Source organism: Choloepus didactylus, chromosome 15 (genome assembly GCF_015220235.1).
Source record: "Choloepus didactylus isolate mChoDid1 chromosome 15, mChoDid1.pri, whole genome shotgun sequence".
NCBI lineage: Eukaryota > Metazoa > Chordata > Mammalia > Pilosa > Megalonychidae > Choloepus > Choloepus didactylus.
In genome coordinates, this window is record NC_051321.1 from 29171056 (window position 1) to 29195723 (window position 24668).

Consider the following 24668-nt stretch of genomic DNA (forward strand, 5'->3'; position numbering starts at 1 on the left):
GAGGCGGCCGCCAGCTGGGCGGAGGCTGGGTTCCCTGCAGCCCGGGTTCCCAGGCGCCCAGCGTTTCCGGGGTGCGACCCCGGCCCGCGCGCCCCCGCTCTGTTTCCCACCCGCAGCGAGAAGGAGCAGGGCAGCGCGGCGGCCCCAGCGCCTTTAGGAAAATGCGGCCCAGAGGCCGCGACCCAGAGCCGGACTTCTCGGTTTTATGGCGGTATCTCTTAAAACAGGGCGGGTTGCAGTTGTGCCGAACGGTATTCATTGTGCTGGCCAAGAAGATTCGACCACGTCGAGATGCACAAAAGAGGCTCGAAATCTTCAGAGCCATTCTTTCACCCACCCAAAGGTGGGTCTCCATTCTGCCTTCCACGCCACGCCACGCCAGACCAGGACCTCCCCACATCCCACACCCCGGGCCCGGCTACCCTCATGTGGTACCCGCCTTGGGACTGGTTTCCCTCCTCAAAGCTTCCCGCCCAAGGTTTGCCTGACTTCAAGATCTTTAGCCAGGGTCAGTACTCATTCTAGACGGTTCCAGAACTCTTGTTCTCCACCTATCGACAGCTCGGCGCCAGCTTGTCCAGGCACCTGGGCAGCATGTTAATCTCATCTACAAAATAAATCCTGATTTATCTTTTGCACCCCATTCTCTGGGATGGTCTCTAGTTCCCCTTCCAGTTAAGAAAGAAAGGCCTGGCACAGTGAAGAAGTCAGGAATCTATCCCTGAATATCAGCCAAGCATATCTCCAGAAACCCAGCTGAAGAGCTCCCTTTTTAACCATTTCTCAAAGGCAAGGTTTCAAGAGGTAAGATTGCTTTTTCAGTTTGATTCTATTCAGTTCCTCTTTTGCCCCAGCACAGTGAAGCTCAGAGTCCCGGCGTGTTGACTGGTTATAGCCCTGGTCAGTATCTCTTCCCCAGAGTCTCGCAGTTCCTTACACCTTCTACCTACTGCTTACTCTGGAAGCAGTGGCAGGACTTGCCCCATTGAAATCTCCGGTGTTAGCTTTAAAACTCTGTTATGGTTAAGGTGTTTGGTGGTGGTGATGGTGTCTGTGTCTGTGTGGAGGGTGGGGAGGAATATAGGGCTTGGTCTAAACACAAATAAGCAAAGTAGTGAAGGAGTGGCACCAGCAACTGCCCAGGGCTTAGGAAGTACTAGGAGAGAAAAACGATGTTTCCCCTCTGCCACTTCTCCCTGTGACTTAGAAACATGGGATTTTATCAGCCAATTTTGTGCAATTCCTAAACACTAAGTGCCACATTTGCTTGGTATTCACATGTCAGCCTAGAAGCTCTTTAGGGCAGAAACACACATCTCTACTCCTTCTCACCCTATCTCGGTGAAGGGCACCACCATCTCTGACTGTATTAATCAGAAATATAGGAGCATCCTTGATTTTTCTCTTACCCCTCTTTATTAATCTACCACCAAGTCCTAATATTTTTACCTTCTATAATAACTTTTTTAAAAATTGACTTATTAGTGATTTTCAACTTGGGACAATTTTGTCCCCTCCCCGCCTCCCTCCATGACATTTGGCAACGTCCAGAGATATATTTGGGTGTCACAACTGGGGAGATGCTACTGGCATCTTGTGAGTAGAGACCAGGAATACCATTAAATATCCTACAAGGCATGGGTCAGTCCCCCAAATCCAACCCAAAATGTCAATAGTGTCGATGTTGAGAAACCCCATTTTATCTCCACTACTACTCCTCTCCCTTGTCTGGACCACTGAAATAGACTCCTAACAGATCTTCCTACTTCTGTTCTCCCTGCTCTCCCATTCAATTAATAGACAATCTTCCTACAGCCAGGATGATCTTTTATAAACATAAATCTGATAAGGTCATTGCCCTGCTTAAAACCAATTAATGTCTTTTCAAAGCTCTTAGGATAATGACCTGAATTCTCACCTTGGACCTCACCTGGCCCTTGGCTCCTTCTCCAGCCTCATCTTCAGTGTTTTTTTCTCATCTCACTCTGCTGCAGTCACATAGTTGCACTGCCCATCCCAGTTTGTCCAATCTCTTGACCTGACCTGGCTTAATATCCAAATGCTGATTTCCCCTGCCCCTCCCCCTCAATCACTCCTTATCCTTTCATTCTCAGCTAAAACAGCAAATGGGCACAGAAATCATCCCTGGCACTGCTCATCCAATTAGGTGAGGGCCGAACATAAGCACTCATAATATCATGTTCCTTTTCTTCTTGGTTCTTATTTTGATCTATAATTCTATATTTATGGAATCAGGTGGATGTCTATTCTCCTCTGCCCTCCCTCCCCACCCCTCATTCCTGGCCCTTACCAGTGTCTTAAGTAGCAATAAAGGAGTCTTATCCGGTTTGTTCACTCTTGTTCCAAGTGATTAGCACAACTCAAAGCATGGAAGATGCTCAATAAATATGTGAAGGAAATGAAGGCAAGACAGTGGCTAGGAAGGAAGACAGGAGAGACCAGAAGAAGAGAGAGGAGGGGAGAGGAGGAGATGGGAGGGAAGGGGGAAGGAGTAAGGACAGACCTTTGGATCAGGCTATTTCAGTTCTCTGAGACAGCAGAGGGTATATTTGAAAGTTTAATATAGTAATTATGGGCTTGAAGCTCTGGATTTAGACCAGACCTGGGTTTAAACCCCACTTAGCTTTGTAGCCTCGTGGCAAGTTACTTCTCTTATCCTCCCTTTTCTAATTTGTAAAATGGGGTTGCTGGGGGACCACGTTAAATAAAATAATGCCTTTATGGCGCTTGGAATAACGACTACCACGGTAAGTCTTCAATATTAATGCCAGCTGTGGTCGATACTTATTACTATTATTAACCCTGGCCTGGGCCACCCAGTACAGACAGCGCAGCCCCTTTCTTCGCTCGCCGATCGCTCATTGGCCGAAACACGGCAGCGCTTCCACCAATCCGCTTAGCCAGAGAGGGAGTTGCGCCGAGAGCTCAAAGCCAATGGGCGCCGGCTTTATGGTCTCCTGGATACGGGTGTAAACAGTAGAGGCCGCGCTGGTCAGGCATCCTTTAAGCGGAGTAACGGTTGCCTCCTGGAACTTGGACTTGGCGTCTGCGGCCGGCAACTCCGCTGAGAGAAACGCGGCTCATGGCGCAGGGTCGAGAGGAGACCCCCTATCAGTCCACCGGCGCGTCCTTGTCAGTGAGGTGCGGCGTTCACGGCCCCTCGACTGATTCCGGTCTCCCTTGGAAACGTCCCCCCACTCTACTTACCCGTCTTTACCTATCCTCTATAACTCTCTACCTACTCTCTTCTTCCATTCATTCTTTAGACCTGCTCTGCCCTTGACTTCAGTCTTTCCTCCGCAGACTTCCTCCCTATGGCTTCTTCTTTCTGAAACACCCATCCCCTTTTTCTCTGACCCCGTCCTCATTTGTCCTTTCTCCCCACCCCCACCAACCATCCCCGATTTTTCTGCGACCCTCCCGCTTGCTTACCCAATATTCCTCTCCTTCATTCCTCCATTTTTTGCCTCCTCTTTCGGGCTCAGTATTCTCTTCAGTGATCCGTTTCCCCCAAACCCACATCCCAGTGACAACTCCCATCCTGCCGTCCTTGTTGATTTTTCCTCGAAGGTAGAGCTGTCGATCCCTTTCTTCTAACTCCCTTCCACTAATTTTGGATTTATTTGCACTTAAAGGGAACTTGGACGCTGCACAGATAAAAGATGGTTTTTCTTTCCTTCCACATTCTATATAGAATATTACCCACACTCTATTCTATACAGCATTCTCTGCCAATCCTGCTGTACTCTTCAGTGTCTTGAGGTTATTCACCAAACCAGTGTCCCTCACTTGGCTTCTCTGCCATTTTCAAGTATATTTTTAACATTTAAATAAAATAGCATCTCCCGTCATTTCAGTCTCCTTCCTTCTAGCATACACACACCACATACTCTTTATTTAAATATATGTTCTATCTACTCTTTCATGTTGACTTCATTCCTTTTATTTTCTGCATTTATCTATATAGATATAAAATATAGTACACACTCTTCTTCTTTGTAAAGAAGCACTTTCCTACTCTGCTAACAACCACAAAGCTTGCTGTTCTATTCAAAGTTGCTTTATAAAGTGTATTTAAAATGAAAACTGTAAAAAAAAAAGTGGCATGGTATGCATCTGTGTTTTCTATTAGGATCAAGCCTTTTTCATTCTGTTGATGCTTTTCCACTTATTCTTTTCCAAGTATTCATAATTCCAGAAATCCTTCTGAAACTTTCTCAGGTTTGATCAGAAAAAATTCTCTGAAGAAGGCACTTGAGGCCTATTGAACTTTAGGTCTACATTTAAATTGCTATAGTTTATTTTCTCAAACTGGTTGTACAGCCAGCATTATATGTTCTTTTGTCTTAGGTTATTTTAGGCAGCAGAAGATGAACAGAGAATAGATACAGTTCAAAGATTTTGATGATGTTCGTTTGCATTGTTAAAAAAGATAGAAAAAAATATTTGAGCTTTATTATATTGATGGTGACATATCTTCTTCCCAAAGATGGGTGCAAGGATTCCCTAAGCAGGATGTTCATTTTGTCAACAATACCACCATTTGCTACCCTTGTGGGAATTATGTAATATTTCTTAATATCGAAACCAAGAAAAAGACTATACTCCAATGTGTGAATGGAATTGTGGGCGTAGTGGCAACTAACATTCCCTATGAAGTTGTGGCTTTTTCTGATCGGAAGCTAAAACCCATCATCTACGTCTACAACTTTCCTGGATTGACCCAAAGGACCAAATTAAAAGGTATCCTGCAGGACCCTTACTTTGCCTTAATTGAAGGATTTTGTTGTAAGATTAGACCAAATCTAGTTCTTATAAATGAAAGTTTTGTGTTTTTTTTTAATTAAATACAAATTTTAAAAGAGGAAATCAAGATGACTTAAGGATTTAATTGAGTGGAGTAGAGGTTTCCTACTCAAAGTGGTCTACTTTCCAGCAACATTAGCACCATCCTGGAGCTTGTTAGAAATGCAGAATCTGGCCCCACCCCAGATTTACTTAATCAGAATCTGCATCTTCACAATATTTCTCAGATGATTCATATGCACATAAAACTTTGAGAAGGACTGGGCTAGAAGATTATTGTAGCACTAAATTCAGTTTGAAAACCTTTTTCAGAACAATACTTTCTTTCTTTGTTGATGATTTATAGAAAATCCAGGTGAATGCTAAAGACAATTTCTAAAGGCAATGTCTGCATCTATGAAATGGAAGTAATGATCATACCTAATGTTAGGCCCATAGCGATGATAAATGAAATATAAACACATATGTACTCAAACAGTGTTACCTACCATTTGAGTTATTATTGATTCATTTATAGATACAACTGAACCTGACCAGCCTACTACTGGAAACCCAGTCTAACAGTTCCCTCATTTATAGATAGAAAACTTGGGAGAGCTTGAAGCTGGTCTTAGTTTTGTAGGTTTATAGGTCAAATAAGTGTTTGAGACAAGCCAGGGAGCTTCAGTATATTTTAAAACATTTGATTTGAGGGGAAATTTGTCTGTGTTCTTAACAGTTTAAAACAACTTTTAAAACATAATCTATAACCAAGTTGGGAACTGTCTGCGCAGAATTTAACTACCCTTCATCTTAAAAATTTCCCAAGCTTGGTTATTTAGCTTTAGCCCTGCCTAAGAAATTGAAAATTAACTCAGGCTAATAACCAACATTCATATTGTTGGAAACAAGCACTATTCCTAAAAAGGAATAAACGCTCACCCATTTGTGGAGAAGAAGAGAATTTATTCACCATCTTGCAAGAATGGGCACACCGCCAAAATGTGGGGGGTTGGTGCCCAGAACAATAGACTCAGCACTATTTATCTCCTATGCCTAACCTGCAAGTCCCTCCCTCCCCTGTTTCTCCAGTGGCTGAATACTTCAGAGGTTACATTCTATTCCACAGGCCTAACAACCCCCTGCAAATTTGAAACATGCAGCCCTCCCAAATTGGAGACATTTGAAAAAAGTCTCCTAGGTGAAATTGAAACATTTGAAACAAGTCTCCACCCCTCTTTCCTTTGTTCTTTAACTGCAGAGCCAGTCTGAGCTAGTTTGGTAAGGACTTATGAAGCTATTTTATCCACCTTGCAAGGATAGTGGGCAGATAAATAGGAGGACTGGCCACTGATTACAGCCTGGCTTCTTGACCCTCTGCCATCTCCCCAAGATGCCCCCACCCTGTGTGAAAGCTAAACTTAATTTGATTCTCGCAATATTGAGTAATGAAACCCTAAAAGGCATTCACAATAAATTTATATTTATATCATCACTAGTATTTACTATCAACCTGGAAATTCTAGCCAATGCAATAAAGTAGGAAAATGAAAAAAATTATAGCTATGTGAAAGGGAAGACATTATGGCTAATGTGATAGTCTACCTAGAAAATCCAAGTAAACTACCTAAAAAACTACTAGGGCTAATAAGAGGATGCTTAACTTGAAGGCTTAAATACTTACAAATCATACAAGAAGAAATGTGAGTGAGCTAGATAAATAAAACTACAAAAATCACTGATTTACAATATTTAAATATATAGAGACATATTCCTGGATGCCTGGTTATTATAAATATATTTCTGTTATCCTTCACAGAAGGTAATTCATAGGTTTATCATGTTTTAGAGAGCAAGGAGTACTTTAATGATTCCAGAGTTCTTCTGGAAGAACAAAAACTAGAGAAGGAGACCAATTTGAAAGAGAATGATGGCAGGGGAGAGGATTATTTTAAGATTATGGAGGTGTAATAATTAAGAGTGTTGGATTAGGGCAGTGATCACCACATCAGTGGAAAAGTTTTTTATTTTTTGAAGACTAGGAATAGGTTCTAGAATATATGAAAACTCAGTATGTAGTGAAAGAAGTTCCCACATGCATAAATTGAGGAGAATGTGGATTATTCAAAAAGGGTGTTAGGAAAATTGACTGTTTGAACAAAAATATTGAGTTGGATACTCATGTTAATCTGTACATCAAAATATATCAGATGAAAATGAGAGGTAAATGTAAACAATGAACCCATTTAAAAAGTAGAAGAAAATTTGGTAAACTATTGCACTGATTTCAGATAGGGGAAGAACTTTCCAAGCACACAAAAGAAGAAATTAAAAATGAAAAGATTGATATGTTTAATTACATGAAAATTGAAAACTTATGAACATCAGTTATACCGTGAACAATTAAAAGGTGAACAGCAAATGGAGAAATATTTGGAACAAATTATGATTAACAAATATTTTCAGAGCACTTACCAAAGCAATGAGAAAAATACATCCCATTAGAACAATGGAAAAGTGACTTGCCCAGACAAATCACAGAATTACATAGGGCCAAACCAAAAAATGTTCCATATCAATATTAATAAAAACAATATATTTTAACCCAAGATGCTATGTTTCTGTCTATCAAGATCACAAATTTTAAGCATCATTGGTAGGCAGAGTGCAGTGCAATTGGTAGCACTCGTTTTTGAAGAAGGTGAGCATATATATTGATACAGTTTTTCTGGGAAGTAAAATATATTCTGTTTGACCCAGTAAATCCACTTTTAGAAATAGAATTAAATCCTAAGAAAATGAGAAATAAAATCAAATATTTGTGTGCAGAGGAGTTAAATGCATTGTCATTTATGATAGCAAAAGATTGGAAACAGCCTATATTTCCAGAAATATGAATATAGATAAATAAGTTAAAACAACCCATAAGGGGGCATTATGCAACTTAAAAATCACATTTTTGAAGAATTATTAAGTACATGGTTAAATGCTAAATATAAGGTAAGAAAACAATAGAATGCCACTATGTATAGTATAATCCAAATTCCATTTTAAAATGGATTATATATTAATTTAATCCATGAATACTGTAGCTATAAAAAGCAAAGCTATATTTAAATAAAATATATATGTGTATAGTTTTATAAGTAAATACACAAAAGAAAATACCAGAAATTTCCCAAATTTGTTACTAGGATTACGGAAGATATATTTTTCTTCATATATATATATATAAATACAATTTTCTTCAAAAACAATGTATTAACTTAAAATAAATTTAACAAAAATACAAAGTAATCTTCAAATATGGGGGAAAATGTCTGTATATTAAGGGTAGAAATTCATTCTGCTAAGACCTCTATCCCACAGAAATTTTTGAAATTTTTCCATTGAATGCTCACTAAATACATTTGAGTTTTCTCTGTTGATTAGATTGTGCTGAGTAAATTCAACAAATGAGAAAAAGTCATGTTTTAGGGTTATTCTATGGTCAAAATGAGAAAGCAAGAAACACACATAAAAAACACACAGAGCAAGCCGTAGAGACGCAAATGTAAAACATACAGACCTAGTAGAAGGCGAAAGTTGCACATGTGGAGCAACACTGAGGGGAAAGCAGATACAAGGAGAGGGAAAATCAGAGTGCCCTATTCAGGGAAGCAGAGGCAGACACTTCCCTGTTTTAGCATCCCCATGATGTGCATTTTAAATAAATATGTTGTTCCTAAGACTTTTAAAGTCATGTTGCATTTCCTGAACTATAGATACCAATGGAAATAGAATTTTTTATACTTGTCCAAGAGCTAGAAAATATTTAGCTAAGGGCCAGATATGGTCTAAGGTATAGAGATAAGGAAATAAGCTAGAATGATTACAGTTTGACAAGGTTTTTAAAGTTGCTTGAATAACTTTTCTAATTGCAATATATTCATGGACTACTTTATGGCTCTTGAGTCATTTAAAATCATGCCAGGACATATATACAGTATTCTCGGTTCTGCATTCAAGTATAGAAATGATGTCCTTATGGTTTTCATTCACTCTGATGTCTTTTTAAAATGTATCTTAACTTTGCTCTTAGCTTTCTATTCATATTCTTAGAAATCAGCTAGGAGATCTCTTATTCCAAGAGCTAAATGTTTTTTATTTATGCAATTTTATTGAGGTATAGTCATGTACCATACAATTATCCAAAGTGTACAATCAGTTGTTCACAGTATCATCATATAGTTGTACATTCATCAATCACCACAATCAATTTTTGAACAGTTTCCTTACTCCAAAAAAATAAAAATAAGAATAAAAATAAAAGTAAAAAACATTCCATACTCCTCCCCTGGTATTATTCATTTACTACTTTTTGTCCCCATTTTTATACTCATCTGTCCAGACACTGGATAAAGGGAGTGTGAGCCACAAGGTTTTCACAATCACAGGTCACACCGTTTAAGTTATATATTTATATGGTCATCTTCAAGAATCAAGGATACCGATTGTATTTCAACAGTTTCAGGTATTTCCTTCTAGCTATTCTAATAAACTAAAAACTAAAAAGGGATATCAATATAATGCATAAGAAAAACCTCCAGAATGACCTCTCAACTCCATTTGAAATCTCTCAGCCACTGAAACTTTATTTTGTTTCATTTCTCTTCCCCCTTTTGGTCCAGAAGTCTTTCCCCATCTCATGATGCTGGGTCCAGGCTTCTTCCCAGGAGTCATGTCCCACATTACCAGATATATTTACACCCCTGGGACATGTAGGGGTGCGAGCAGTGAGCTTACCTGCCGAGTTGGCTTAGAGAAAGAGGCCACCTCTGAGCAACGAAAGAGGTTCTCTGGGGTAACTCTTAGGCACAATTATAAGTAGGCTTAGCCTCTCCTTTGCAGTAACAAGCTTCTTAAGAGCAAGCCCCAAGATTGAGGGCTCGGCCTACTAAACTGGTAGTCCTCAATGCTTGCAAGAATATCAGGGATTCCCCATGTGGGGAAGTTTAATATTTCCACATTTTCCCCCAGTCCCTCAAGGGGACTTTGCAAATACTTTTTATTTTCTGCCCAGATTTTGCATATCTGTACGTATGCAATATCTGTACAAAGCATCCAGATCTCACTCCCTATTCAAGGTCCCATGTAATTATGATATTGCACGTAAACTGACCATACAGGTTAAATTATATAGTGTGCTACAGAAAATATAGATTTTACACCAAAGAAACATCTCTTCCTTTGGTCTCACACAGAAGTTGAAGTTTTAAAACACAGTCAATATCATCCTTTACCCTTCAGTCTGATTTGCCTTAGTCCTAACCAAGTCCATTTTGTTCATATCTCTAATTGAAGTCTGATCTCCAAGAGCTAAATATTTTTTAATTATACAGACATCATTAGAAAAGGGAGATAAAATATAAGACTATAGTTAGTCCGAATGTGATAATTTAATCCCCCTAATGGACTTTTGTATTTTAGGCAATGTTCTTCTGGACTACACTTTACTTGCGTTCAGTTACTGTGGCACATACCTGGCTAGTTACTCTTCTCTCCCAGAATTTGAACTGGCTCTGTGGTAAGTTGTAGTGTCCTGGCAGAAGTCTCTTTACTGGGTTACATTTTAATCTTATCCTTTTGGACTTTGTTAAAAGAAATATACTTGAAAAACCTGAAAGAAGGAAAAATGAAAGGAATAAATTCTTAATCTGAGATTTAACATAGTTGCTATGTTGAAGCATAAAATTTGGCAGCCAGGGCAAAAATGATCTGAGAGCTAAATTAGTTTTTCTTTTTTTATTAACATGTTGTAATATTTCCTTAGTCAGATGAAGAGTACATTTATGAATACATCACATTTCATCTTTTTTTTTTCTGTATCTGGCCATCATTTTATTAAGACTTTATTATGAAAACTCATTTAAATAGATGAGCTGTTTTAAGTGGCTCCCACACCCCACCCCCATTCACATTGGAAGGGAAGGTCTTAGGTCAAGCTCAGAATCACTCAAAAAAAATATGGAAGCTTCATGAATTTGCATGTCATCCTTGCACAGGGGCCATGCTAATCTCTGTATCGTTCCAATTTTAGTATATGTGCAGCCGAAGCAAGCACTCATCTTTTCTTAAAATAAGTGTAACTTTGAGTTGTTTGCATGTTTTCCACTAATGTTGAAACTAAATTGAAGTACATTTCTGGAGTCGGATGGTCTCTATTTAGAGCTCTGTTTAAAGTTATTGTTTTCAGAAACATTAAACAATACATGTTCAGAGAGTGGAACATTATACTACATTTGCCAGCTGAATAGAAAATACCTGGTCTTTGCTGGGCTTTTTCGTGAGGCCAACTGCAAAGCTGTACTCAGTCTTCCAGCCATAAGATAGACTTTTTTGGGGGGGCAGGGGGAAGGGGATGAAGGAAGGGAGGGATGTCATGTTAAGGGGAAGTACAAAATGTCCCAGGAATGGCTGAGGATACGTCTTACATAGTAGCATTTCTTACATAAAAATGTAATAATCAAGAATTCAGAGAGCCACATTTAGTTTCTGCAGAGTTTTTTTCCCCATTAAATAGCTTTTTTGGATATAAGTAACTTATAATAAACCACTCATATATATGGTATAACTCATGTATATACCCATGAAATCACCTTAATCAAGATCGTAAACATTTTCATTACCCTCAAAAGTTTTCTTGCGCCCCTTTAGATTCCTCCTCTATAAAATGGGCGTAACAATTTTCTCCTAAATATGGTTTTTCTAAGAAATCACTAGGTAAATGTATGCCCAATTTCTAACAGTGCCTGTTTCATGGTATTCATTTTTTTAAGTTGGAGGTTCAAAACTGGTGATCTTTAGGTCAATTCTGGGCCACAGATGTGTTTTGTTTGAGCCATGACATATTTTTAATTGGAAAAATTCAGAGAAAAATTCCCCTTCTGGCCTCTCTCTCTTTTTTTTTAATTTTTATTGTGGTGACATATATATACAACACAAAATTTCCCATTTTATCACTTTTATACAATCAGTAATATTAATTATATTTACAATATTGTGCTAACATCACCACCATCCATTACCAACATTTTTCATTACTCCAAACAGAAACTCTGTACCCATTAAGCAAAAGCCTCTGGACTCTCTTGGACACAGGCATACTTGGGCCTCACTGATAAAGGCCGGTGTGATTTTACAGGTTAGAGTTTAAATCTAAAACTGATATGACATGTTGATTGTACTGCCTGGTAGAACAGTTAAGTTTAAGATGCTATGTTGTTTAAATTTGTATGGTGATAAAAATATATAACACAAAATTTGTCATTTTTACCATTTTTAAGTGTCCAATTCAATGGTATTAATGACATCCATAAGTTATGCTACCATTACCACTATCTATTCCAAAACTTTTCATCATTCAAAACAGAAACTCTGTACCCATTGAGCAATAACTCCCCATTTCCCCTCCCCCTTCCCAGTAACCTGGCCTGTTAATCAGACACTATGACAAGTTACATTCTGTGGGAATGTCCAATAGGGGTCAAAACAAGGTAAAAAGTTTGTGTTTTGTTCAAAGAGGTTTAATGGAAAATGAGTCAGCATGATATCAGAAATCAAGCCCAAACAATTTTTCCTTTTTCCAAGTTTGAATAATTTTTGTTGTTGTTGTTGTTTCTCATAAGGCACTTGCCTAAAGTTATATAGTTGGCAAGTGGCTGAGTGGGATTTTTTTTAACCCAGATGTGTCAGACCTTTTAACCATTGTATTTTACAGCTTCCAATGAAGGAAGGTACAATGGGAACATATAGTAGGGTGCCTCATCTAGTCTGAGGGTGATGAGGAGTGGTCAAGGAAGGCTTCCTGGAGGGGGTGTTTAGGTTGCTACCTAAAGGATGAGAAGGAATTAGTGTTATGAAAAGGAGAAGGGAAAGGATTCCAAGGAGAGGAATAGCAAGTGCAAAGGACACGAAGTCAGGAAAAACATGGCAGGTTTGAAGATTTAATTAAAAGAAGATCAAAATGATGGGAAAAGGAGATTAAGCAGGAGAGGCAAGCCTTATATGAGCAGCCTTATAAGTAGATGACCTTGTAATCTATCACCGAAATCAGGATGCTTTTGAGAGTGAAAGGCGGTGTTGCCAATACAGAACAACAGGCCTAAACTGGGCTTTGTCTTGGGCAAACTGGGAAGCACAGTCATCATAAGTATAAGCCATGCTAATAGGTGTGACCTTTATCCTAAAGGCAATGGGAAACTATTAAAGGGTTTTATGCAGTGGGGTGACAACAATCAGCTCTGCACTGTAGAAGACTCCTTCCAGCCATGTCATGGAAGGGATATTTTAGGGACCCAAGATATGACCATCAGTTAGGAGGCAGTTGTGATCCAGGTAAGAGATGACAGTGGCCCGGACTAGGCTGGTGGTAGTAAAAGTGGGGAGAAGTGGATATATTTGAGAGATGTTGGGAGGTAGCATCACGGGTCTTGGTGACTGGCTCAATGTCGGGTGTGGTGCTGGGGTGACAGGGAGGGGTTAGGATTAATCCAAGATTTGTGACCTGGGCAGCTTGAGGAGATGATGGTGGTATTTGGTTAGATATCAGGGGCACGAGAGAAGGAGAATTTGGGGGACTCAGAAGGATTCAGTGAGGGAAGAGGAGTTGGGACAAGCTGAGTTGAGGGTGCCTGAGACAGATAAATGGAGACGTCTAGTTACAATTGATATAATATCAGCTAGGATTTAGGTTTGGCTGACATTACAGATACCCAAAGCACCCCAAATAAGTGACTTAAACAAAATGGAAGTTTAATTCTCACATGCAGAAGTCCAGGTATAAGCAGTCCAGGGCTGGTGTGGTGGCTCCTCAGTGTCAGGCTCAGTCTCTCACAGTGTTATTGCTCTGCCATTCCTAGGGTGTTGTCCTCATCTCTAGATTAAAATGGGCCACTACCCAGGTGTTCTTGGGAGACAGTGGAAAGGGAAAACCATTAGGGGGAGAGCATGACCTCTCTCTTGAAATGTACAGCTTGGTTGTTGCACACATCACTGCCTTGTCCATCCCATCAGCCAGTTTAGTCACAAGCCACCTGTAGCTACCAGGGATGCAGGGAAATATATTCCTCTTTGTGGCTGACCATATGCTTGGCTAGACACTAAGGGTTCTGTTACTTGAAGGGAGAAACAGAGTCAATGTTGGATGCAATTGTGTCTGCTACAGACATTGAGGCCTGGAACTCAGGAGAGAGGTCTAGGCTGGAGGTAAACATTTGGAGGTGAACATTGTTCAATCATGTTGGGGAATTGAAGTGCCAAAAGAAAAGAACACCCAGAGAAACCTAGGATAGAATCTAAAGAACACTAATAAAAGGGCTCAAAAAGTAGGAGTCTCCTGCAAAGGAGCAGTCATAGAAGATAGACCATGTAGGGTCACAGAATATGCCTTAGCCTGGGTTGCACAGAAGGAAGAACCTGAGGCCAAATCTCAAGAGCCACTTGTTTAGGAGGGAGCTCAATCTGATGGAAGGAGGTGTGTGGGAAAGGGGGAGGGAGGGAGGGAAGGAAGAGAGCCAATATGAGGGTGAATTACTTTGCCAGCTACCCCTTGGTACCAAGTGTAATTAATTGCTCAGTCTTGCGGATGGTTCACGGGTTGATTTTAACAGCTTTTGTGAATAAAGATAGTGCTCAGGCAGTGTAAAACAGTGGGATGGGAAGGGGAGAGAAACAAATAAGAATCTTTTCACTGACTCCTGAAATCCATAGATCAAAGATTCTTACACAGGAAGTTAACTCCCCCACATTTCCAAGTTTATTGCAGGGATCCTCAAGTCGGATCTCCCTGCATCTCATGCACAGGGGCCACAGGGAAGCCCCTGGGCATGTGGGCAAGCATGAGGTGAGGCATGGGTGGGTGATGTGTGCCCACCTGAAGTTAGTCAAAGCCTACACAGAATTGGGCAGCTGCTGAGGCAGCTGGGCCGAACAGGTGGCCCCAGAAACAAAGTGAGGATAAGAGGATATGAGTTATCCCATGAGATGTGTGTGACAGCCCAAGAGGTGGTTGTGGCGAGCAGTGTCAAATTCTGCAGAGAGGGGTACAGTTAGACAAGGACCAAGAAGTGCCCATTGGATTTAGGATGAAGGGTGGATATTGGTTATCTTGGAGAGAGCTGTGTCAATGGAATGGTGGTGACAAGATACAGATATCTATGGGAAGATTAGAAAGGAGGAGGTAAGGAAGAAGAGACTCAGCCTAGAATAACTCATTCAAGAAGTTTGGCTAGAATGAGAAGGAAGCAAGATGTGGAAGGGTGAGATTGAGGGTGGGCTTTTTTTAAAGAGAGTACAGATGAACACATTTAAGTGTTGGTAGGAAGGAGTCAGGAGAAAGGAAGAGTTTGAAGATGCAGAAGAGAATAATGGATAAACTAATGTTGCCAAGAAGGCAAGATCCGTGGAATCCAGAACAAAGATGGTGGAACTGGCCTTAGTTAGGAAGACGGACAAGGCTTCCATTGTAACAGGGGGGGCAGAGGAAAGAATGTGGTCCTGATGGGTTGTTATGCATGATAGTGAGAATTTGAGGGACTTCTCTACTGATGCCCTCTATTTTCTTTGTGGGCATCAACGCCATTGATTGAGAGTGAGATGGTGGAGGAGGGGAGGGGAGGATATTAAAAATGGCCACTATAGAGCTGGGAGAGGGAAGTGAACAGAGAAACCTAGTGGGGTGAGTGGTTGTATTGAGGGTCCAGCTGGGAGTGGCAGTCACCAATTTCTAGTGGCACCAACATGTGTACTCCTGTATTTTCATTCCTATCTCCGGCAGCCTGGAATTTCAGTCATAGTCATCCCGGGTTCATGGTTTTTGCCAGGTGTCTATGGCAGAAAGTCAAAGGATCAAGAGAATGGAAAACATTAGCAAGAGAATGGTTGATGTGATGGATACTTTTGTTATGGGGATGGAAGGAAGTGAGGGCAGGAGGGAGCAGAAAGATAAGAGGGAGCTCCAGAAACAATATTAGCTCCAGTTTCCTAATTACAACTCTGAATGGAGTGCTGGCTCCTGGTATGAGGAGAAAACTCAGATTTTTTTTTTTTTTTTTTTTTTTTTAGAATAACAAAAAATATTTTACTAAAGCGTAAGATTTACAGAAGTTTCCAGACAAACCACACAAAATGGTCACAAGTTTCTTTTTTGAAGGGAGGATTCTACACTTGACAGCAAAGTCACAGTGTTATTAGTGAGGGCTGTGATGTTTGTTTAATGTTCCCATTTTGGTTCAAACAATCAAGCTTGTCCATCTACAGCATCTAAATAAAGTTAGACTTGGCTAGAGGGTATACTCTAAAGAACTGGTTAGCTGATTTTAACCAATGCATTTAATTAGATCACCATAAAAGGGGGAGGGGAGAAGCTCATAAAATTAAAATAAAACTACCTCCCTGCTCGAAAATAAAAATAAAATAAAGAAAAACACCCACACCCCTGCAGCTAACCCTGACAACTACCGTCATTCACAGTGCTTTATACTTAAACCATGATAGGGAAAATGAATAAAAGCAGGAGAGGGGCCACTGCTTTTAAATGTTTCACAACAATCCAGATGATACTTCTAGCCTCTGCTCATGCTTTACAATAGTGAATCAGGACAAGACATAGACTTGCTAATGTGTATTTAATCACTAAAAGACTGAAGATGTCTGGGCTTTTATTCTGTAATGTTTCTAAGACTGTGTCCATTAAATGCAAACAAAAAAGGAGGAAGTCTTGGCAGAACAGGAGAAGTGATGCACACTTCATGATCAGATCGATTTCATTATTATTCATGGCATATAGCCTAGTCCATGCCCTAGCTGTTTCTATGGCTTGGGCTTTGTTGGTCTTCCACTGCTCCACTACATCATTTGCTAATGGATCATCTGGATTGGGAGCACTTAACCAAGCCTGGATCGATAGCAGAACTGCGCAGATCTGCAGTGTTGGGGACAACTTATCTTTCAAAATATCTAAACATATTCTTCCCAACTTGTCTACATTAGGGGGATATATTTTGGTCATGAAACATACTTTAGGGGCTGCCATTGGGTATTCTTCTGGAAGGAATAGTTCAAGTTTAAAAGTCCCTCCCTCAGAGGGGGAATCCTGGGGGCCAGCAATGACCACATGAAAATTACGGGCATTGCTTTCATCTGGTTCTGCTTTAATACTGGAAACTGGTTCTGCCAGCAAATGCTGAGTTTCCTTGATAATCCTGCGGGGCAGCCTCGCCATCTTGTCAAATCCCAAGTTCTGCCTCTCTCAGATTTACTTTTAAAATTTCATTTCATCTAGCAAAGAGCCTTGCTCATGATAGGGGTTCTGCACATTCTCTCAAATGGGTAAATGAATGAATCCATTTAAAGTACCAGTTATTTGATTTTAACAGCCCAGTGAATTACCCATTGGCATCAGTGAGTACAGTTACACCTAAATCCATGTGAAGTACTCATATATAGTACTTAGAAATTTAGACATGAACAGTGACACGAACAGATATTTGCACACCAGTTTTCATAGCGGCATTGTTCACAATTGCCAAGAGATGGCAACAACCTAAATGTCTTACATCAGATGACTGGATAAACAAAATGTGGTACATACATATGATGGAATACTATGCAGCAGTGAGAAGGAACAAGGTCATGAAGTATATGACAACATGGATGAACCTTGAGGACATAATATTGAGTGAAATAAGTCAGATACCAAAAGAGAAACATTGTATGTTACCATTAATGTGAACTCTGTGAAAAATGTAAAACAAGTGTCATGTTGTAGAATATAGGGGACCTGGAGATGGACAGCAGCTAGTGAAGGGGGAACGATGGTCTATTAGGAACAGATAAGATGTTGAGGGTGATCTTAATGATATGGGAATGCTCAGGAATGACTATGGTTCGTTAATTTTCTTGTGGTATGGTAGGAGCATATTGGAAGCAATGAAGTTGTTTCAGGATATTTGTTTTTCCTATTCCTTTGCTTTGTTTTGTTTGGAAATTTTTTTTTTTTTTGATAAATAAAGTTAATTAAGAAAACCACCAACAACAACAACAACAAGAAATTTAGACACCTGTACTTGTTTTTCAGCATATAAGATGATATGTTCTGTTTTTCAGACTACTCAATTTTGGGCTGTATTAAACCCAAATTTAAAAAGAAGGATAAAAAAGCTTTGGTAGATTATGGCAGAATAATATTAAAAATATGTATGTTATTGTGCTTTCTTAGATGTATGAGTCTGTATAAGTAATATATAATTATATGCATGATTATTTATAAATTTGGTTTTAATATCTTAGATTTGGTAAATTGTACAAAGAATCATGTCCCAATTTATGTAAGTTGTTTTCAAATAATTAGATAAATGTCATCAAGATGTGAAATTCAAATTCAATTATTTTTCATCAAATACTATTTTCTTCTAAGGAACTGGGAATCCAATGTCATTTTGTGCAAGAAATCACTGCTTGTTATGGATGTGAGCTACATGACTTTTAACCCCATGAACTGGCGCCAGCTGTGCTTGTCAAGTCTCAGTGCAGTGATGGTGTGTACCATTGAGAGAAGCAACCAGGAGCATTACCTCAAATCAAAGTAAGGGTCTTCTTTGCAACGCAACTTTAACACATTAGTCCTCATTTGCATTCATGATATCTTTCTACTTATATAATTACCTTGGAGGTTATTTGCATTTCAGAAGCATTCTCTGCTTTAAGACTTTGGGCATGAATTTCTTTTAAAGATCATGACTTCCTAGAGCTTTTCCCAATGATTTAATTAACCAAACACTGATTTGCTCTTACTATTTCAAAGCACATCTATTATATGAAAAAGGAAGTTATGACTGTTTGCTCTATTACTTTGATGCCCTAATGGAATCTTGAAAATAAGAAACTTTTAGATTTAAAAAGCACACAGATTATACCTTCAGTCACATTATCTACAAACAAAAGGGTGATTGCATATGGTGGAATCATAGGAGTTACCTGATTAAATATAACTGGATCAAAGAGAAAAATCTATGATCAATGACATGCGGATAGTTGTTGATAATGGGTGCCTTTGTTGAAAAAGAGTCCAATGACTCAAGGTACCTGTGAGCTGACTACTCTTAGTGTACTCCACAAATAGACTAGGAGATGCTGGACACTGAACACTTGAAATTGCAATTTTTAAAAAATTGCCTTCTTAAGAAAAATTCAAAGCAACCTTGAAGAGATCATGTTGAATGAAATAAGCCAGACACACAAAAAAGACGGATATTGTATGATTTCACTTAAATAACTAGAGTCTGCATATTCATCAAAACAGAAAGTAGAGTACAGGTTACGGGGCGGGGGCGGGGGGAGGATGGAAAGTAAGGAATAAATGCTTACTGGGTACAGAATTTCTGTTTGGGACAATGGAAAAGTTTTAGTAATGGATAGTGGTGATGGTAGCACTACATTGTTAATGTAATTTACAGCACTGAATTGTATGCTTGAAAGTGGTTGAAATGAGTTTATATTGTATTTTAAATTTTTAAAATAAACAAAAACCCAAGCAAACAAAAAATGGAAATACAAAGCTAGTAAATAGTTTTCTAAATGGAAAGTCCTAAGAGATGCACTTTGTTTCCCTTAGTACCCTTTATGTCTCAATTTCATTTTTACAAGAACATGTTGAGTAGTCAAATCTGTTGTCTAGTCAGATTTGACAACACTGTACCTTTTAATAAATATTTGGGTGATATCTCTCTCAGATTGTTGCAGGGCAGGTGAGTAATTTCTCATACCATTCTCTCCCTTTACTTACCTTAAATATTATACTCCAGTTCTGAATATTGATTTGTGATTTCTCTGTAAGCAGATAAAGTGGAAGGCAAAATGAGTGAATTGTCTTGGTTCAGGAGCAAATGGGAAGCGAAAACACTTAAGCCTTACATGTTTTGAATAGTAGTTCATGTTTTTATGTGATCATTTTCCACATTCATTCATCATTCGCAAAACATAACCAAGTCAGTTCTTAATTTAATGAATGAAGCCATGAATTCTCCAAACTGATCTTTATAATTGTATTATGAGTTAAAAGTAGGTATATTCTTGATATCAGAGGTTGCAAAGGTAGATGAATACAGACTACAGATATGTTTATTTGGACAACAATTTTTTTTGAAATTCAGTTTTATTGAGATACATTCACACACCACACAACCATCCATGGTGTACAATCAACTGTCCACAGCCCCATCCCACAGCTGTGCATCCATCACCCCAATCCATTTTCGAACATCTTCCTTACACCAGAAAGAATCAGAATCAGAATAAAAAATAAAAATTAAAAAAAGAACACCCAAATCACTCCCCCTTCCATCCCACCCCACTTTCCACTTAGGTTTTGTCCCCATTTTTCCACTCATCCATCCATACATTGGACAAAGGAGTGTGATCCACAGGGTTTTCACAATCACACTGTCACCTCTTGTAAGCTACATTGTTATACAATCGTTTTCAAGAGTCAAGGCTACTGGTGGACAACAATGTTTTTTAATTTTAATTAGTTACCAACATTTAAAAGTTGAGAGATTTATCATAATGCCCAGATTATGGTATTCTCTTGAAATTTTGGAACTGGAATTCTCACATGTCAACAAACCTTCTTAGCTGCAGGTAAAGGTACCTGTCACCTTTAGGAGGGACAAACATTTTCCAATTCACCACTCTCTCCACCTGGCCACCTATTACCTGCCTGACCCTGTCAGCATTTGAATGTTAATATGACAATTTTGAAAATCCCTGAGTACTTAATTCCTAACTGTGCCTTGCTTGTCCTTTCATGAGATATTATGGATTTTAAAATCTACTATTTGGTTGTTGTCTGTTTTGTTTTCAGACATTATCACCCCTCCTCACCCTGCTCACCACCCATATGCAGTGGTTACATCAATGATTAGTTTCTGTTAGTCTGATTACTCTGATGTCTCTTTTTGACAGATTGGTAAAATTGCCTGCAGAAGATGGGACACTTTCGGATGAACCAGACACAATTTTCTCTCACTCATCGCTCAAGGATCCCATTTATGGACCCGTGCTCCCACTGTCGGCCATTGCCGGGCTTGTGGGCGAAGAGGCAGAGACTTTCAGGGTAATTGCCTGGCACCTCTTCTTGTTCGCCTAATGGTGAGGGTCTAAAGAGCATGATCTCATTTGAGTCTCATGACCATCCCGAGACATGCAGCATAGAGAGGATCAATCTGGTTTTTAATATAGCTTAGCCATGGAGATGAAGGCCCTGGAGTTCTGAGTTTGAATGACTGAGGAGACCCATGGCACTGCCAACAGAAACAGGGAGCCCAGATATGATTTCCATTTTGGACACACTGAGTTTGAGGTGCTGGGAAGACATCAGGTGGAGATGCCGAGTGGGAGATGACAAAGTGGACCTAGTGTTAGACAAGAGAAGACAAAGCTGGAGATGTGGCTGTTGGAGTCACTCTCACAGATGGGAGAATGGAAGATTTCAGAGAGGGCTTGATGAACGAAGAGAGAAAGGATGTCAGAGAAAAGAAGAGGGCCAGAGAGGAAACTGAGTTGGGAGGAGGAAGAGGAGCCTGAGAAGGACCAGTCACAGAAGTTGGAGCAAATTCAGAAGATAACTAGGTCATAGAACAATGAAAGAAAGTTTCAAGAGTGCCTTCCATGTAGCTGACACTGTTTTAGGCACTGGGGATCACACAGTGACCAACCCAGGCATACGCTCTACCTCAGGGAGCCAGAACACATTGCAAAATGTGATCATTGCAATCACTGAATAAATGGGGCAGTGCTGAGAAAGAGATTAACATAGACGAGTCAAGGAAGGCTGGGGAAGTGACATTTAGCCTGAGACTTGAAGGACAAAGAGGTGTTGCTTATGGTAGAGCAGGATAAAGAGTGCTCCAGGCAGTGGGAATGGTGTGTGCAAAGGCCCTAGCATGTTTGGGAAATTGAGAAAAGACCAGCAAGGCTGGAGCATGATGAATGGGGGAAAGTGAGGTGCAAGGTGATGTTTAAGAGGAAGGCAGGTACCAGCGTGTGCGGGGCCCTTGGGGTGATGCTAAGGAGCTTGACTCTTCAGAGCTACTTGAACCTGCATTACGCTAATGCTTGTGGTTGAGTTCTAAGCAGAGGATAAGGGAGGAAGAGGTTCCCAAATAGTTTTGTCTTCCACAGAGAATTACACTATGTTATTTTAAAAATAATTCAATGTGATAGTTAGCTCTTTAAAAAAAGTCTCTGGAAAGCAAAAGAAAAAGTTATATTCTCTTAGTATTTCCTCTAATGGGTGACAATTACTCAATTTTTTAAGTTACAGAAAAGATGAATTCCTTCTATAGCAAAGATCTTGGTTTTGTAAATATAACCACACTCAGCCACAGTGGGGCAGCAAAGTAAAAACCAATAGACGGGCCATCCCAGTTTACAGTTTGAAAGAATGTTTCTTTGCCTTGAACTCCAAATTTTCAACCACCTCAAATCTTTTTTTTTTTCCTTCAGTAAATTTCTACAGGAGCCCACATATTTCACATTTTGCAACAACACAGTGAACCCTACATTAAACATTTAGAATTCAGGACAACTGACCGTGTACTTAAAAACACTGTGAAATACTTATTTTGTTTTTATCACCAAAGTATAGAGTTACCATTTTAAAAAATGCTAATAATAAACATTTTTATTTCCTAGGACTTTTGCACTAATTACCTTTTTTTTTTTTTTTTTTTTTTTTTCATTTTTATTGAGATTGTTCAGATACCATACAATTATCCAAAGATCCAAAGTGTACAATCACTTGCCCCTGGGTACCCTCATACAGCTGTGCATCCATCACACTTAATTTTTGTTCAATTTTTAGAAACTTTTCATTACTCCAGACAAGAAATAAAGTGAAAGATGAAAAAAGAAAAAAAGAAAAGGAAACTCTAATCCTCCCCTATCCCTAACCAACCCCCCTCAATTGTTGACTCCTAGTATTGATATAGTACGTTTGTTACTGTTTATGAAAAAATGTTGAAATACTACTAACTGTAGTATATAGTTTGTAATAGGTATATAGTTCTTTCCTATATGCCCCTCTATTATTAACTTCTAATTGTATTGTCATACATTTGTTCTGGTTCATGAAGTGATTTCTAGTATTTGTACAGTTGATCATGGACATTACCCACCATTAAGAATCAGACAATACCACCAATGTCAAGTGTCTAACATGCCTCTCCTATCCCCCCCTCTTATCTGCATTTACCTTAGTATATCACCTTTGTTACATTAAGGGAAGCATAATACAATGATTCTATTAGTTACAGTCTCTAGTTTATGCTGATTGCATCCCTCCCCCAATGCCTCCCCATTTTTAACACCTTGCAAGGTTGACATTTGCTTGTTCTCCCTCGTAAAAGAACATATTTGTACATTTTATCACAATTGTTGAATACTCTAGATTTCACCAAGTTACACAGTCCCAGTCATTATCTTTCCTCCTTTCTTGTGGTGTCTCACTTGCTCCCCATCTTCCTCTCTCAACCATATTCATAGTTACCTTTGTTCAGTGTACTTACATTGTTGTGCTACCATCTCCCAAAATTGTGTTCCAAACCACACACTCCTGTCTTCTATCACCCTGTAGTGCTCCCTTTAGTATTTCCTGTAGGGCAGGTATCTTGTTCACAAAGTCTCTCATTGTCTGTTTGTCAGAAAATATTTTGAGCTCTCCCTCATATTTGAAGGACAGCTTTGCTGGATACAGGATTCTTGGTTGGTGGTTTTTCTCTTTCAGTATCTTAAACATATCACACCACTTCCTTCTTGCCTCCATGGTTTCTACTGAGAGATCCGCACATAGTCTTATTAAGCTTCCTTTGTATGTAATGGATTGCTTTTCTCTTGCTGCTTTCAGGATTCTCTCTTTGTCTTTGACATTTGATAATCTGATTATTGAGTGTCTTGGCGTAGGCCTATTCATATCTCTTCTGTTTGGAGTACGTTGCGCTTCTTGGATCTGTAATTTTATGTCTTTCTTAAGAGATGGGAAATTTTCATGAATTATTTCCTCTATTATTGCTTCTGCCCCCTTTCCCCTCTCTTCTCCTTCTGGGACACCAATGATACGTACATTATTGTACTTTGTTTCATCTTTGAGTTCCCGGAGACGTTGCTCATATTTTTTCATTCTTTTCTCCATCTGCTCCTTTGTGTGTAGGCTTTCAGGTGTTTTGTTCTCCAGTTCCTGAGTGTTTTCTTCTGCCTCTTGAGATCTGTTGTTGTATGTTTCCATTGTGTCTTTCATCTCTTGTGTTGTGCCTTTCATTTCCATAGATTCTACCAGTAGGTTTTTTGAACTGTTGATTTCTGCCGTATACAGGTCCAGTGCTTCCTTTACAGCCTCTATCTCTTTTGCAATATCTTCTCTAAACTTTTTGAATTGATTTAGCAGTAGTTGTTTAAATTCCTGTATCTCAGTTGAAGTGTATGTTTGTTCCTTTGACTGGGCCATAACTTTGTTTTTCTTAGTGTAGGTTGTAATTTTCTGTTGTCTAGTCATGGTTTCCTTGTTTATCCAAATCAGGTTTTCCCAGACCAGAACAGGCTCAGGTCCCAGAGGGAAGAAATATTCAGTATCTGGTTTCCCTGCAGGTGTGTCTTAGAAAATTGCTCCACCCTGTGATGCCTCGGGTCACTGTGCTTTTCTGCCCAGCAGGTGATGCCTGTTAGCCTATAATTCTTGACTGGTGTGAGGAGGTATGGCCATGTTCCCCCAGGCTCTGGGGTCTGGTTCTGAATGGAAAGGGCCCCACCCCTTTCCTCCTAGAGACGAC

At 39.4% G+C, this 24668-nt stretch overlaps 2 protein-coding genes and 1 non-coding gene across 4 annotated transcripts in view; 1 reads left to right on the forward strand and 2 right to left on the reverse strand.

Annotated features, from left to right (window-relative positions):
* The first annotated feature begins 2961 nt into the window (after positions 1-2961).
* CFAP43 (cilia and flagella associated protein 43) overlaps positions 2962-24668 on the forward strand; it is a 115131-nt gene continuing 93424 nt past the window's right edge. Inside the window, exons 1-5 of one of the 2 annotated variants that reach the window (XM_037804837.1) lie at positions 3104-3162; positions 4511-4764; positions 10276-10372; positions 18263-18430; positions 20809-20959. In XM_037804837.1, the coding sequence (XP_037660765.1) occupies positions 3104-3162; positions 4511-4764; positions 10276-10372; positions 18263-18430; positions 20809-20959 (729 nt within the window). Of the gene's footprint in view, positions 3163-4510; positions 4765-10275; positions 10373-18262; positions 18431-20808; positions 20960-24668 lie in introns of both variants that reach the window. The other variant, XM_037804838.1, reaches the window with a different exon arrangement.
* Positions 10806-10909, reverse strand: LOC119511026. The gene has a single exon (XR_005212117.1). It is a non-coding gene; the product is annotated as a U6 spliceosomal RNA (small nuclear RNA).
* On the reverse strand, positions 13157-17068 carry LOC119510665 (ubiquitin-conjugating enzyme E2 N-like). The gene is made up of 2 exons (XM_037805070.1): positions 16593-17068; positions 13157-13307 (listed from the first exon to the last, which is right to left on the reverse strand). The coding sequence occupies exons 1-2, from the start codon at positions 17066-17068 to the stop codon at positions 13157-13159; spliced, it is 627 nt and encodes a 208-aa protein (XP_037660998.1).